At 43.2% G+C, this 16,295-nt stretch overlaps 2 protein-coding genes across 2 annotated transcripts; one reads left to right on the top strand and one right to left on the bottom strand.

Annotated features, from left to right (window-relative positions):
- Nucleotides 1–272: 272 nt before the first annotated feature.
- LOC139647215 (desmin-like) lies at nucleotides 273–6,665 on the top strand (the record flags this gene model as incomplete). The annotated part of the gene is made up of 4 exons (XM_071523081.1): nucleotides 273–493; nucleotides 2,451–2,494; nucleotides 3,169–3,257; nucleotides 6,498–6,665. Coding segments are annotated over 4 exons (396 nt in total), but the record flags the coding sequence as incomplete, so codon positions are not given.
- A 2,743-nt stretch (nucleotides 6,666–9,408) lies between these two features.
- Nucleotides 9,409–15,817, bottom strand: LOC139647218 (transmembrane protein 198-like). Its single transcript, XM_071523084.1, has 4 exons — nucleotides 15,652–15,817; nucleotides 13,286–13,867; nucleotides 11,193–11,395; nucleotides 9,409–10,372 (listed from the first exon to the last, which is right to left on the bottom strand). Exons 1-4 carry the CDS (start codon nucleotides 15,815–15,817, stop codon nucleotides 10,220–10,222), a joined length of 1,104 nt encoding a protein of 367 aa, XP_071379185.1. The 3' UTR covers nucleotides 9,409–10,219.
- Nucleotides 15,818–16,295: the final 478 nt, after the last annotated feature.

The following is a 16,295-nucleotide window of genomic DNA, read 5'->3' as shown; positions in this document are numbered from 1 at the left end:
CTATTCTGTTCTAATTGAAGCTCTCTTTTCGTCTATTCCATTCTTGCTCAATTCAAGCTCTATTCTATTCTACTCTATCCCCTCCTATTGAGGCTTTGTTCTGTTCTATTCTGTTCTCTTCTCTTGTCTTGTCTTGTCAAACTCTGTTCTATTCGGGTCTATTCAAGCTCTACTGTATCCTATTCTAGCTCAATTCAAACTCCATTCTATTCTATTCCTTTTCTCTCTCTCTCTCTCTCTCTCTCTCTCTCTCCCCCACTCCCTCCCTACAGAATGAGTCTCTGATGAGGCAGATGCGGGACATGGAGGACCGTCACGGGCGCGACACCGGCGGCTTCCAGGAGACCATCGCCCGGCTGGAGGCGGAGATCGCCAACATGAAGGACGAGATGGCGCGCCACCTCCGCGAGTACCAGGACCTGCTCAACGTCAAGATGGCGCTGGACGTGGAGATCGCCACCTACAGGAAGCTGCTGGAGGGGGAGGAGAGCAGGTGACGGAGGCTGTAGGATTTGTAGTTGCATCACAAAGCCTCCTGACAAACACGTCCGCCGCCATCTTGGAGGTCAATTGGAGAATTAGCTGTGTGCCAATAATGGCTAAATATATAACAATCGGGCAAGAGAAAGAGAGAGATGTCTCAAAAACATTGTTGTAGTGTGAGTGTAGATCAATACAGTGTTGTTAAGTAAAGCTCAATAGTCTGATAAGCTAGTTCGTTTCCAATATTTGGTTACTATGACACAGTAAACCGTCTTCTCTTTAGGGGAGCATATCTATGTCCCCAGGGTCCTAAGTTCACAAGGTCCGTTCCCAGGGTCCTATGTTCCCCAGTTCAATATTCTGTTAACACACATTAACCCGCCTATTGTGTTCGGGTCAAATTTGACCCGTTTCAAGTTAAAATATTTCATAAATATTATACAGTTTTTTTTATTGGAACAAGGCTTCAAAACAGCTATATAAATACAACAAAACCAATGGTTATCATTTTATTTGATTTTGAAGGTCTCTACACAACTAACCTAACTCTAGAACTGGGGAACATAGGACCCTGGGAACATAGGACCCTTTGTTGTGTTCCTATTATGTGCCATATAAATCTGGGGAACATAGGACCCTGGGAACATAGCAATGACTCCCTCTTTAGTTATAGCTCTACTGCAAAGCATTACAAGTTGTAGCCTGAGAAGAGTCAGCTCAGTTGACCTGAACAAAACAGTTAGCTAGCTAACTGACCAGCAAGCTTTTACCAAATTTACCAAAGCAGCTAAGGTTATTGTCATTAGCCACTGCTAGGTACTGGACATTAGCTAGTGTGTGAATCAGATGAGTTAGCAAGACAGTGATGGTTAGCTGACCTGGTTAGCTAGCTAACAAGCTGACATTATGTAAACACACAAAACAGCTGATGTGTTAGTGGTGAAATTATCAGTTCCCATTTAAAAATATCATAGAAATTTACCAAGTCTCTTCCATACTGTTGAGCTGCAGCCTACATTTAGAAATCCAATCAGCTATTCTCAGCATTGTTGCCTGAGAGCTAATATGGCCGCCTGAAAACCTACTATTTATATTCCATTAGCACACGGCCATCTTGGTAGGAAATAACAGGTGACTGTAAAAAATTAACAGGTGATTATAATCAAATGACAGCCACAGCCAACGAGCTGTGTGTATGGTACAGCACCACATTGGTAGGAAATGAGTGTGACATCATGGGAATGCTATTAATAGAGCACATTTGAGCCACTCAATTAATTATTGATTATTAAGCCGTGTTAGCTTAATGGAGCTAACGTTAGTAGGGTAAAGTCTACTGCAACTCCTGCTTCTAGAGTGCCTCAGATGGTCTATGTTCTCACAAAATTTAGATTAAACCTGAATGATACACAGTTCATATTAAATAGAGGTAAACTCAAAGAAGACAGCAGTGAGTTGAATCATTTGTGGATGAAATGGTAGTTTCATTATATTGATACCAGTGGAGTTCAGCCCCTGAAACAACTGAAACTGCACTGGAAACGAGTGGAATCACCCTGCTGACTCGATAGATTTTTTCCCCAAATTGTTTTAAGAAAATAAGATTCAAAAAAGACTCAATACAGGATTAAATGACTTGTTAAGATAAAAAATTTTTGCAGTGTATGTCAGTTTGTGTGTCAAAAGGGGTGTTACGTAATAGGGAGAGGACAAAAGAAAGTGTGTATGTGAGCATATTTGCATGAGTGTGTGAGTAAATGAGTGTGTGTGTGTGTGTGTGTGTCTGTTATGGGAGACTGCTGTTGACAGGTGAGAGGACAGGAGAGGAAAGTGTAAGAGCAGTACATCCTGAAAAACTGATATATTTTAGTCGAATTATAGGCAGATTACTTGTTCAGTGATTAATTAAGCCTATATATGTATTATACTTATTATGTATTCAACACTGATTCACTCTCTCTTTGCAGGATTGCCTTGCCTGTGCAGAGTTACTCCACCATAAGTTTCCGTGGTAAGAATACACTCGCTGTTACCTGAACTCGCCACTAGAGGGTGGAAGTTCTTCAACTAACACAAGTCTGTACTTTAAACCCACAATTCAATTCAATTTAATTCACTTTAGGATGAAGTTTATACACCTGATTTATGATCCATGATTAAATATAAGATTTTAGGTTAAACTTGGTGCTCATAAGGCATTGTAAGCCCTCATAAACTCTTTAAAAGCATATTGTGAGTGCATTATAATCAGAAAATGATATAATAAGCACATTGTACAAACAAAATAGTAATTCATTGGTGTTATGAAGGTAATTTTCTGATGTTTGCTTAATGATTATACTGTTAGAAAAGTTTATCTATGCTTCTAATTGTCTCAAAATCTGCTTGTAATGCATCAAAATGCACTTCAAGTAAAGTTGTACCAGGTTTTTACATTCTGATATCTATAACTAGAATATATTTGTGATCAATACAGTGTGCACTTCCATTTTTGGGGGGATTTGATTCTGTTTCTCATGTGCATTGCTGTATATTGCTTCTCTTGATGTCTTGGCGTCATTTTCTTGGCAGGTCCCATTTCGTAAAACTGACTCTGAACCTCCATGGGACCGACTTCCTTTGTTAATTTAATATAAATAATGGATGTGATGCAGTCTCTCATACTGATATTCTGTGATTGAACAGAGACGAGCCCCGAGCATCAGCATCGCGCCTCCGAGATGCACTCAAAGAAAACTGTCCTCATCAAGACCATCGAGACCCGCGACGGAGAGGTAGCGCACGCACACACACACACACACACACACACACATACACACACACACACACACAGGAGAAGAACAAAGAAGCGTATAGAATCCAACCTGCAGCAAAGTATGGTGTGCTATCTGGGATCAGAGAAAGGTTGTTTGGGTATTTGATATTTGACCAGTAACAGGATAAATTAGGTTTCAATTTCTTTTCATGTTCTATTCTTCAATTGTCTTGTTTTGAGCTGTTATGGAAATTTGAAATTCAAAAGTACCCCAACAGATTGTCAGCTTATAAACAATCTGTCCCTTTTGTTCACCTTTGCCTTATGAATATGAAAAGTAATATTAATTTGGTCACAAAAAAAGTGATTTGGGACTCTTTGTCACATGTCATTCCCATCTTCCCTGTCTCTCCCCCACTATCACCCATCAAATAAAGCATAATGCCAAATGAAAATTTGATAAATTGGGTATTGAATATTAGTATCAGAGATTTCCCAGAATACTAACATCCAGTGCTGAGAGACGTGACTTGTAACCACTTGATTTTTCACATTCAGACATGTTTAATTTCCCCAACAGAGAAACTTATATCTCCCTCATTTTTGGCCAAAGACCTCAGACTGCTGGGTTTGCTTCAGTCCATATTGATCAGTAATCAGAGTGGGTCAGCGCTCAGTACTCGTCAATACTGCCCTACATAGGCAAAAAGCAGCAATTACATGAGAATGAAACAGAAAAACAACTCTAGTCTTTATCTGCTGTCCTGACAAAAGTGTTATTCCTGTTATCAGAACAGAAGTGGATCACTCAGTTTGTGGCATTTGTGGGTCGAATTTTTGTTGATATGAAACCTAAAGTAGTGCTCATGACCTTTGACCTCAGAGGTGTGACCAAGTCAACTTTGCTCGAGTCCCAAGTCAGGCTCAAGTCTTGAGGCACAAGTCTTAAGTCAAGTCCCAAGTCTAAATGTAGAACAGCAAGTCAAGTCAGAACAAATCAAGAGTCCAGTATCAATTTAATATCTTAAAGAAAACTAAATATCTAGGACTTTTCAATGCAACATGGTTTTAATAGGATGAAAACTTGGTAAGAGCATCATGAGTTTGATTTCTATAATCGGTTTCAGCTTCAATAAATTCAATCATTCCATACAAATTCAGAAAACAGAATTTAAATTCAGTCGTCTGCTGGGACAAATCTCATCACTTTCAATCAAAGTCATTTACACAAACACAAGATCTCAAGTCAAGACTTTAGAAACCTTTTCAAGTCATTGCGGGAGAAAAACCTTCAGGTGGGCCAGATGTCGTCAGGTCTTCAACCACACGTCTTCAATCTCATTATAAAATAATTCAAACAAATGCAATAGAGTTCAATATGATAGAGTTTACTGACAAATCAAATTCAGACAACCCGAGCTGGTTCCATGGAAGCAACTGAACTAAATTCTATTAATCATCCTGTATATACCTGCTTTCTCTTCTTCCCAGCAAAAATAGTGTCCACATGACCTCAAACATTGATAAAAAATAATGATGTATTTGCTATGTTATGTATCAAACTTGAACATTATGCGAGCAGGGTGCATGTCTGCATAACAAAATCCAGTTTCAACCGGACACTCAAGGCCATCTCTGGTCAGAACCCTCGTTTATCTCAAACCGGTGGAGAATGGAAAGTTACTGAAGACAAAGACAGCTTTCAACTGAGAAATGTATCATGCTGGATACACGATGAACAGAATGGCCTGGTTACAGATATTATTATGCTTATTCATCTCCACTCCTATATATTGAGTAATATACACACATGTGGGCCTTTAAATGAATCAAAAAACTTCCCACATAATCATCAAAGTCAAATCCCAAGTCACCAGAACCCAAGTCAAGTCAGGACTAAAGTCTTCTCTTCATGCATGAAGTCAAGTGTCAAGCAGTTAGAATTGTGACTCAGGTCTGACGTCTGTTTGACTTTTAAAACCACAAAAAGTAGTTACTGCTGTTGCCTTTGTAGGGCACAATCTCCCTCAGGATCAGTGAGCGGCGAGAGTATCCTGAGGTTTAGCACCCGAAGGCATCCATCCACCCACATCAACACACCGACACACACATGCTGGGACTAGTAGTATTCAAATATTCTGTTCCGCCCCGGTGGAAACACACGACACCCGTGACTTCCCAGGAACGCTGTCGTCCCCGGCGTGTTTTGACAGGCCGTGTTGTCTGTGCTTCTTTCAACAAAACTCCGCCTGCAGCCCCGGTCTCCTGGAGAAAAGGGTTGGGGAAAAAAAAAAAACCTCACTACTCCAATCATGTTTTGATTTCAGTCGCAGGAGTCCATGCTCCTCTGTGGTTTGAGAAAAAAAAAAATCTCAGAAATTAAGTTTTTTGTTCTCGCAAATTTCTGACTTTAATCTCACAAATTCAGTTTTTTGTTCTCCAAATTTCTGACTTTAATCTCACAAATTCAGTTTTTTGTTCTCGCAAATTTCTGACCTTAATCTCACAAACTGAGTTTTTTATTTATTCAGTTTATTCAGAGTTTTTTCTCTGAATATTACCCCCTACTCCAATGGCCCTAATGGCCCAATTACTGACTTTTATCCAAAGCGCCTCACAGTATCATGAGTCCCTACATATGTATGGGAACCCCCAACTCTCTCTGGCAGTGATAGCACCACAGCTCTTCTCTGGGTCAGTCTCTTTTTAGGGTATCAGGGTTAGAAATGAATTTTGAAAGAAAGACAGCGAGGCTCTTTGACTTGCAAATAAAACAGCCATTTATTCAGGCAAATGACCCATGTGTCGTGTCCCACACAGTCTCTCTCTCTCTCTCTCTCTCTCTCTCTCTCTCTCTCTTCTTCATCAGGCTTTCCTTAAGGCCCATTCACATCTGCAACTATAAAGATTTAAATTGTTCACAGTAAATAAAATTGTCTGTGTTCCCACCAGGATGATAACTAACATCCAAAACGTTAACTATATTTTTGGTTCGATCTCAGAGTTTCAACCAATCAGATTAAAGCTCTAATAAAGAAGGGGGCGGAGCATTCGGTAGCTCACTGCAGTGATGCAATGATGATCATTATAGTTTATAGTTATCTTTATTGTTATGGTTCTATATGTGAATGGGCCTTTAATGTCATTTGCCTCAGTAAATGTATTTTTTTTCTACAAGTCAGCGCCTTTGTTTCCTTTTGAAACTCTCCTTTAAATTCACTCTCCTTTAAAACCTTCCCATTGTGTTTCTGCCCTGCAGGTCGTCAGCGAGTCGACGCAGCAACAGCAGGACATCATGTAACGAGCTTCAGCAGGAGAAGGAAAGAATCAGAAGAAGAAGAAAAACACATTTCTCCTTCCCCCCCGAGAAGGACAGATGAGGAAAAACTAAAAAGATGCGCCAATAAAACTAAGCAAAAAAGACTTTACAAACTCACCGTTATGGCCTGTGCTGTTCTTGCTGCGAGGATGTTCTGGTTTGAAACTGAGGTTAAAGCAATATATGAAATAAAACATATTGATTTGTATGTGAAAGGCGGGCGGGTGGGGCTCGTCAGGGTTTATTTATCTGTGCTTATAGATGTGTTTCAGCTAGACACAACACATATACAGTAGTTAGGGCTGCACAAGTAATTGCAAAAATACTGAAATCACCACACTGACTAATGCAATTTTGAAACTGCAAGAAGGGAAAAGTGTCTCACAGCCTCATAAATAATATAATCTGGTGCTGCATATATATCCTGGGCTACAATTTAAGTTAAACGTCAGAGAAAATCTGCCATTTCATTCCAACTGAGCAAATCTTAAGTATCTCATTTTCTCCCCAAGCCCATAATTTTATGACCATTTTTGCACCATGTAGAAAAAAAGTCCACATGGGTCACAATCCACATCGTAAATGCAATATGGACCAAAATAATAATAATTCCAATATGACTCATTGCCAATTTCTTGCAGCCCCTTCATATACAGCAGCTTTCACCCTGCTTCTCAAAGTCAGAGTCACCGCTCCGTCCAATCAGGAGCGGAGGATCATGGGAATGAGGTGTGCGTGTGTGTGTGTGTGTGTGTGTGTGTGCTTATCAACCAAAGGGACACAGAAGGACAGATAAGGAGGAGAAGGATGATGAGAGAGGAGATTAAAAGGTGTCTGGAGATAGAGGTAGAGATAGGAGGAGAGAGGTAGAAAACACTGGGAGAGAGAGAGAGAGAGAGAGAGAGAGACCAGTTATCAGGAAGGATAATCCCTTGTGACTTTCAAAAATGATTCACAAATAAAACTAAATGCAGTGGTTTTAATGTTAGAACTGATTGATTAATGAAGTTTGTGTTTGTGTGTCCATGCGTTAAAAGACAACTCACACACTCTGCAGCATCACATTTATCATATACAGGCCCATACGAACACATGCTTTAATAATCATAATAATAATCATCATAATCATAGTCATAATTCAATTAAAAAAAGCATGGAGTTACTGGCCTACATTTATGAGATTGCACTCTCCTTTACAGAATGGCTCTAGAAATAAATAACTGAATCAGCAAATAAATACATCCCACTGGAAAAGGACACGTTTCACTTAAATTAGATAAAGTTCCTAATAAAACGTATAAGAAAACAAATAAAAACAGTTTAAATAAAACAATAAAAGGGTCCGGGAAAGAAAAAAAAAAAAAAAAAGTCAATAAGTGCCGTGTTTTATGTACAAATGGAAGGTTCACAAGAAATGCACATGAGGGAGGGAGGTGAAGCCAAAACGAAGCCACGCAGGGAGGAATAAAGAGGGAGGGGGGTGGGGGTGGTGGTGGTGGGGGGGGGGGGGGGTGTGATCCAAAAAGTCATGCATTTCGGTTTCAGACGGACGATTAAAACGCACCGTACATCGGTAAACGTGTCCCCTCCCCCTCCCCCTCCCCCTCCCCAGCACACGCTTTGCCTGTCCTTCGAGGTAAAGACGAGAACAAACCGCACACGTTTTATGGTTTTACACTGTTGACAAAAAAAAAAAAAAAACGCTATGGTTTCCCCTAAAAAAAAGAAAAATCAATGCACATGATGGAAAGAAGAGTTGTTGGTCTAAGTACAAGTCGGTATGGCCACTAGTCCTCTTGGTCGATTCGAATGTTCTGACTCTCTGAGCCGTATTTACACTGACATCTCCACCAAATCTCTATATTTTCTAGAGAGTGTAGAATTTTAACATCAATAAATCATTACCACATTCATTTAGAGACATTAGTATAATTACCACAAACAAACCAGACCATTGCCAAGAAGACTTTCAGCCTCTAGCTACACTCTATACACTGCATTTTTACGCAGTGTGAAACTAGGTCGGACTTGGCGGGAAATCTGCTGGATCGCTTTACGGCACAAGAGAGGAAGAGGGCGCTGTTCTTCCAGAGCAAACAGGAGCCAAAAGATTGAAAGTTTCTCGCAATGGCACATGGTGGAAGGAGGGAAATGCTTTTAGAAAACACAACCCAAACTGATTTGTATGCAGTGGAAAATATACATTTTCATTTTTAACTTTTCATTCTTTTCCAAACCTTTGTTTTTAGATATTTTGGACTTATCTAGTCATTGTCTTTCAGCTGTGACTATGGGATAAAAAATATTACGACTAGCCTACCTAGTGGCATAAACAGTCTCTCTGGAAGGGTGAATTTGCAGTGTGGTGGTGAATTCCAAGACTTTTTTCAAAAAAACGAATCAGGGTTTTATGTGTTTTTCAAGACTTTCAAAGACTTGGAAATTGTCAACATTACTTTCCAAACTCAACAGACCTACATGTGAGGAAAAAATCTCATGTGAGGTGCCAGTGTAAATATGGCTTCGTCGCTCTCGGCTCCCTAGCAAAGCTTCCTCACATATCCAGGCATTTGTGAAGACAACAAGCCAACTCGGCTGCATAATTTTACCCTGCTTGTCGTAGCCCTGTCGCTACCCCGGAAATTCCTTCCGTGATTATATTTTACCTTGACAGTCCATCGATAAGTAGGAGATCCGCCAGTAACCCCCCTCCTACTGCTGAGTGGTACAGTCCAAGGAGGGGCAAGGCACCCGCTAAACAGAATCCCCGGCCTTCGGAGTGCATTTTGACGTTTTGAAGAAGTGTATCGTCCAGCACCAAGGGTCACGAATGTTTTCCCCCTTTAAAAAGGATGTGACAGTAAAGACCCCCCCCCCCCCCCCCCGCCTAACCCTGTCCTTTCCAAGGAGGAATGTAGTCCAGATGGCACAGAAAGCAAAGTAAGGACCTCCGTTTGCTTTTGAGGGCCTTCAGTTCCCTTTACAGACGACCTTCGTTGAACTTTGAGGAGGTCTCCAGTCTACAGGCTGGGGACTGAGAAAGTTGCTTTTGTCAGCTGGAAAAAAAAAGCAACGACAGCAGTAGAAACTGAACAAGATTTGATTTTTCGGACGACGCCGGTGTTAGAACCTGAGCCGGGTTTGCACTGCAATTCCTTTCCCTGATCTGGTTTGACTTGAGATGGTGACGTAAGGAGGGCTGCGGAGAGCAGGCTGCTTCGGGTTTCACGTCGATCCTTAGATTTCTAGCTGCGGTGTGTTTGTGTGTGTGTGTGTGTGTGTGTGTGCGTGTGTGTGTGTGTGTGTGTTTGTGCCGGGCCCTAAGTGCATGCATGCATTTGTGCATTTGTACGTGTTAGTCAGTGAAAAGAAAAGGTCAAGGAAGGCGTCTGGGCCGTTGCTGTCCCACCACACACTGATTGCTCCAGCATGAAGTAATGAGGACAGCGGGTAGCGGTTAAATCCAGCCGTAGGTGCATTTGCATCGATGGTGTTAGGGGTGTGGCTAAACCCAGTTTTGGTAGTGTTAGTCCTGGCCATGGGCGTGGCTACACCCAGGTAGCGGTGCGTTTAAGCCCGGGGGGGGGAAGTGGTTAAAGAGTCATGAGTGCGTCTCTCCCCCGGTTAGCGGCGTCTTCGGGCCTCTAGCAGGGAGGAAGGGGTCAGACCCTTAGCGAGGGCCCCGCCGCTCCAGTGAGGGGCGTCGTGGAGCCGCAGTCGTAGCCCACATCCACCATGGCGTGGGGCCCGCCGACCAGCCGGCCCGGGTACGGCCGCGCCTCCACCTGCCGGTCCCGGAAACTCTGGATGTAGCTCTGGACGGGTCAGAGAGAGAGAGAGAGAGAGAGAGAGAGAGGAAGATGGAGTTTAATTTTAGGGGTAAAGACGACAGAAAACACATGAAAGAAAAACAACGTGTGTCAGATTATAGAAAACAGACAAAAGAAAACACAACAGGAAACACAAAAGAAAACAGACGAGAAAACACATCATCACACAACATTCCCAAATGCTGAACAATTCTCCATCTTGCAAAGCTGCAGACGGCCTATGTTTGTATATCGTTTGTCTTCCAGGTTTGATTTTCTGACAAAATAGCATGTGAAGGCAACGCTGACTTGGAAGTCCTGGATATCGGACTTTCCCACCAGTACATTAATGCAGCATGATAGTTATGGCTAAAAAAAGATTTGTCTAATGGTGGAAATCCCAGATCCGGATCACCACCAAAATCTAATCAACCGATCCTTGGGCTGAGAGCGATCTGTCCCGCAAATTTCGGCCAGATATCTTACAAAAAATCAGACCTCCTTCCAATTTTGTAGGCAGAGGTAAAAAAAACATGACAGAAAACACATGTTGACAAAAACACAGGCCAAAAAAATCAAAGACAATAGAAAAGAAACTGAAAGAACTACATGATATGACAAATGACATAAAACACCACAATAGAAAACAAGATGACAGAGGATGGAAAATGACAGAAAACACACATAACAAAACCCCAACAGAAAACCCAACACTACAAGAAAGACGGTAGAAAACTTACAGCAAATAACAGATGGCAAACAATACAGCAGAAAACAAACAACAACAACTACAGAAAACGCCACAACAGAAGACGGCGCTCCTCACCGGCGACAGGACGTCTCCATCGTAGCGGCGGATGGGGTTTGGCTTGCGGCGGTAGGCGGGCTCCGGGTGGAGCGGCTTGGCCTGGTGGTGGTGGGAGGAGGTGGAGCCGTGCTGCTGCTTCTTCTTCTTCTTACTGCGGCTGCGGTCGTCCCTCTGACGGATCCGCATCACCTGCATCCTCCTCTGCTGCCGGCTGATGATCACTGGGAGGGAGGGAGGGAGAGAGAGAGAGAGAGGGAGAGAGAGAGAGAGAAGAGGATGAGAGACTATAACGGTACATGCAGACCAAATGCAACCACTTCCCTTTGAATCACTTCGCTCTATCAAAAGTCAGCGCTTGGGCATTTCCCTGGGTGTGTTTTGGGACAAGCATACGAGCAAATTCTCGGTTCGTTTCACATGTATTCTTCATGGAGACTTATTAGGGCTGGGCGATATGGTTGAAATCAATATCATGATAATCATAAGGATTTTTCTCGACATCAATATATATCATGATATGGTTCATGTATGCAAAATCACGTTAAATAATCGAATGAATGTCCATCTCATTGAACCGAATGGTAATGTTAGGTGTGATGTCAAACAAAACAGAAATATTCAAATAATATTCCTACCATACCTCATTTTATGAGAGTTTTTAAGTAAAATTAGCTTGTCTTCATCAATTTAGACAGCAGAAATGTGTCACGATATCAAAATATCTTCCTATCATCACGATATGATTCCACTGAAAGACGATAAACAATAATATTGAATTATCACCCAGCCCTAAGACCCAGCCCTAAGACTATAATTTTCCTCATTCCATTTTGCCCAAATATAATCCATAAGCATACACATGGAAAACATAACCATGATTGTGTAGCCTCTGCTAAAGTTAACAGTTAGCTAGCTTAGCTGACTGCTACAGCTATTCAGATGTGATTAGATTATTCATTTAGAAACTAACAACACAAACATGCTCAATTTCCCACAATACAAACAGAAAATGTACCCAAAGTTAGCAGCTAATATTTAAGGTTACATTACACACCAGGACAACAACAATCTCCAGCTTTTTGCCATAATGTAATTGGTTTTCATGCCACAACTGCCGTGGTCATTTGCATAATATTACACTTTTTTTTTATTTTTCTCATTGCATTGTGGGTCTGGTTCGCGTTGCCCACTGTCACGTCGTGTGCATCATTTCTCATAGACAATAAATGGAGGCAAACCGATAACTTCATGAAATCACGTCTAGTCTGTAACTACCATAACACTCTAACACTGTAGTCCCATACAGAAATACTGATAGTCACTGTCCAATCGTTACACAGCAACCCAGATCCTGTGCTATCAGGGTAGTGCAGCACATAATAAACCATAGGATGAACTGACTTGAACTGAGAGAGAGGGAAAGAGGGAGAGAGAGAGAGAGACAGGAGAGGGGAGAAATAGGGATAAAGGGAGAAAGAAAAAAGCGAAAGAAACACACACACACACACACACACACACACACACACACACAGTCTGCTATGCCCTTTGCCTGGTCCATGCAGCTGTCTGGGACAGTGATGCTGTGTTCTGCAGTGTTAAGCTCAGACTGTCCCATCTGGCAGGAAACTCAACCAGGAATCATCTAATCTATTTTCTGACAACAACCTGCTCTCTCTCTCTCTCTGTCTCTCTCTGTATATGTCTCTCACACTCTCTCTCTCTGTATGTCTCTCTCTCTCTGTATGTTTCTCTCTCTCTCTCTCTCTCTCTGTACATCTGTTTATCAATTCAATTACTATATTGGAATGACTGTTCATCAGAAACAATATTGCCAAATCAGTATTCAAAATGTAAATCAGTTTATACACTCTAATTATTTGGTTTGAAAATATGTCCTGCATGATAGAGCATCATCATCATCTCTCTCTCTCTCTCTCTCACATTCTCTCTCTCTGTCTCTTTTTGTCTTTTTCTCTCCATCTATTTCTATGGCTGTCTTCACTCTATTTCCCAGTCTGACTTTTTCTCTCTCTCTCTCTCACCTACAAATCGTTCACTTCAAAATCCAATACTTTTTCCCCTACTCGCTCCCTCCCTCCCCCTCTCCTCACCCTTGGTATGGGAGTATCCCTCGGCGGTCACCTTCCACTGGACCAGGACCCCCAGCAGGGCGAGGGCGGGCCACACCCCCAGCACCACCCACGTCAGCCAGCACACGGGCTTCCCGGGCGCCGCCTTCACCCGCTCGTACACGTACAGCACCAGGGCGAAGAGCTCCACGAAGTAGTCCAGCGCCACCGTGATGACCGCCGCGCCGAACACCGCCGTGGACAGCGTGGTGAAGAGCCGCTGCCACTGCAGGGTGAGCACGGCGAACAGCATGCCCAGGCCAAGCAGCACGCCCAGGGGCACCCAGACGGAGCGCGGCGGGCTGTCGGACAGCTCCTCCATGCCCACCAGCGTGGCCACGGCCACCAGCAGGCCCAGCAGCAGGCCCACCATGAAGAGGCCCACGCTGCGGACCAGCATGGTGACCAGGCCGCAGAGCGTGCCGATGCCCAGGCCGATGCCCACCGAGGCCTCCACGCTCAGCTGGGTGTCCAGCACGCGCTCCTTGTAGCACAGCATGAAGATGACGACGGAGCCGAACATCAGGCCCGTCAGGAACATCACCGCCTTGAAGCAGCGGTAACCTGGAGGGAGAGGAACGGGACAGACGGATGATTATTTAGAGGGAAAGTACGGAGAGCAGGGGCGGTCGTACCATTAGGCAAAGGTAGGCGACTGCCTTGGGCCCCGGCAGCCAGAGGGCCCCCAAAAAAGACAAGAATAGAACTAATGTAAATGTATTTTTAATCAATATAAAATAAATATACTTTTTGTTACAATAAATTATTTCAATCTTCAGTCATGGTCACCCACCCTAATCAGTCAGGCTATAGTGGGTTACTCCACTTCTAGTGCGATTTTGCTACTTGTCTACTATTTTGTTACTACTTAAAGAGTAACTGAACCCCAAACCCAAATCTGTGGTGAAGCCTGACACCTAATGGTGAAAAGTAGGGTACTGCACTGCTCATCTGCTATTGGCTGGTCTTTGTGCCAGGTGATGTCACCACCTGTTGTACTCTATAGAGGGTGACATCACCTGGCACAAACACCAGCCAACAGCAGATGGCCAGTGCAGTACCCTACTTTTCACCATTAGGTGTCAGGCTTCACCACAGATTTTGGTGGGGTTTGGTTACTCTTTAAGCAAATTTTTCTTGCCAATGCATCAGTAGCTGAGAGAGAAGTAACACCCAAAACAAAAAAAGCAAGCTACACAAATGGGGCAGAAAAACAACAAAAAGTGCTCTTGCATGCATAGTTTTCTCAGCCCCAATTAACTTGATGGTAATATGTAGAAAGGATGGATTAAAAAGGGAGAGGTTGGGATTCAGGGGGCCACATGCTTGCCTTTGCCTAGGGCCCCCAAATCACTAAGTCCGCCCCTGATGGAGAGGAATTACTTAACTATCCAAATCATACAAGTTAAAGTCACAATGAAACAGCATTTTGAGAGCATCTTGCGTCCTTAAAGGGATAGTTTTGTATTTTGAACCCTGGGCCCAAATAACATGTTTTCCATCATGATCCCTATTAGTAGAAACCAGAACTTCGCTAGCTCCCTGCTCCGCCCATCCAGGAAGCCCCCTCCTATTTTACTGCAATAGAAACCTAGGGGCATACGCAACGCAGTATTATCATACCGGTGTCAGTGTGTTATCTTGAAAAAAAATTTTAAAACCGAGCTTACTTGCACAAGTCTTTCGTAACATTATGCTGCTATTACTGCCTTTACTCCTGCTTTTATTTATTTGTTTTATTTTAACTACACCGAGAGAAGCCAGGCATAATTTCATTGTACCTGAGTATAATGACAATAAAGATCATTCTATTCTATTCTATTCTATTCTATTCTATTCTATGTATTGGATAGGAACTACTTTTTCTCAAAGACGCACTACCTTCAAAGCCGGTGTAAGCTCCACAAAATTATGGTTTCTACTACAGTAATAGGGATCATGACTGAAAACATGTTATTTGGGCCCAGGGTTCAAAATACCAAACTATTCCTTTAATGTGATGTAATTTCCTGTTGAAACAGGATATTTGGGCGGGACATAACATAAGGAGGGATCATTCAAAAGTGTAAACCGATTTGAATCTGTGATGTTTTTATTGGCTGGAATTTTTATGTACTGGGAAACGATGAAGTCACCATTAAAGATTTTTAGTTGAACAAAGAGAAGCCAGAACTACTTGGCCGATTCTGGCTCGGTTATGTTTTCATGTTGGGGGTTTGTGGAGAGCTGAATTTTCCTACAAGAGTTCTCAGGGCGCACGGTCGTCACGAGAACCAACGCCAAGGTAGACGGACGCCATCCAGCCACACACACAGAGCCAAAGCTTCACCTCGGGCCACCGGACTCACCGAAGAAGCAGTAGATGATGCCGAACAGGCAGCACATGGAGCAGACGACGGAGGGAACCACCTTGTAGCGCCGACCCGGGTCCTCGCAGCCGTCCAGCCGCGCCGGGCTCAGCTCCTGGTCGGGAGGGTCCAGGTTGCGGGCCAGCGTCTCCAGGGTGGTCGTCATGGCGACAGGCGGAGGCAGGTGGAGGGTGGAGAGAGAAAGAAAGAGAGAGAGAGAGAGAAAGAGAGAGACAGGAGGAGGTAGGGGAGAGGAGGTGGGAGAGATGGAGGCGAGGGCGAGGGCGAGGCGTCAGGGAGGCGAGGGAGACGGGAGGCTACGGAGCGCTGCCCACCCGCATGATTTCACCTGTGGATGGAGGGAGGAGGAGAGAGAGAGAGAGAGAGAGAGAGAGAGAGAGAGAGAGAGAGGGGAGAGAAAATGAAAGAGAGGGTGTAGTGGAAGATGGAGGAAGACAGATATAGGGAAGAAAATTAGTGTAAGTTTTCCGTGACATCCTAGATGATAGAGAGGAGTTCAAAATGTCTGCATCATGTATGACTTTTGTACCAGAGGTGTGACCAAGTCAACTTTGTTCGAGTCCCAAGTCAGTCTCAAGTCTTGAGGCTCAAGTCTCAAGTCAAGTCCCAAGTCTAAATGTAGA

Source organism: Centroberyx affinis, unplaced genomic scaffold (genome assembly GCF_046629955.1).
Source record: "Centroberyx affinis isolate AG114_WGS23_722 - 3 ecotype Tasmania unplaced genomic scaffold, CSIRO-AGI_Caff_v1 ptg001062l_1, whole genome shotgun sequence".
NCBI lineage: Eukaryota > Metazoa > Chordata > Actinopteri > Beryciformes > Berycidae > Centroberyx > Centroberyx affinis.
The sequence above is the reverse complement of the archived record's forward strand: the minus strand, read 5'-3'. Positions and strand labels throughout refer to the sequence as shown.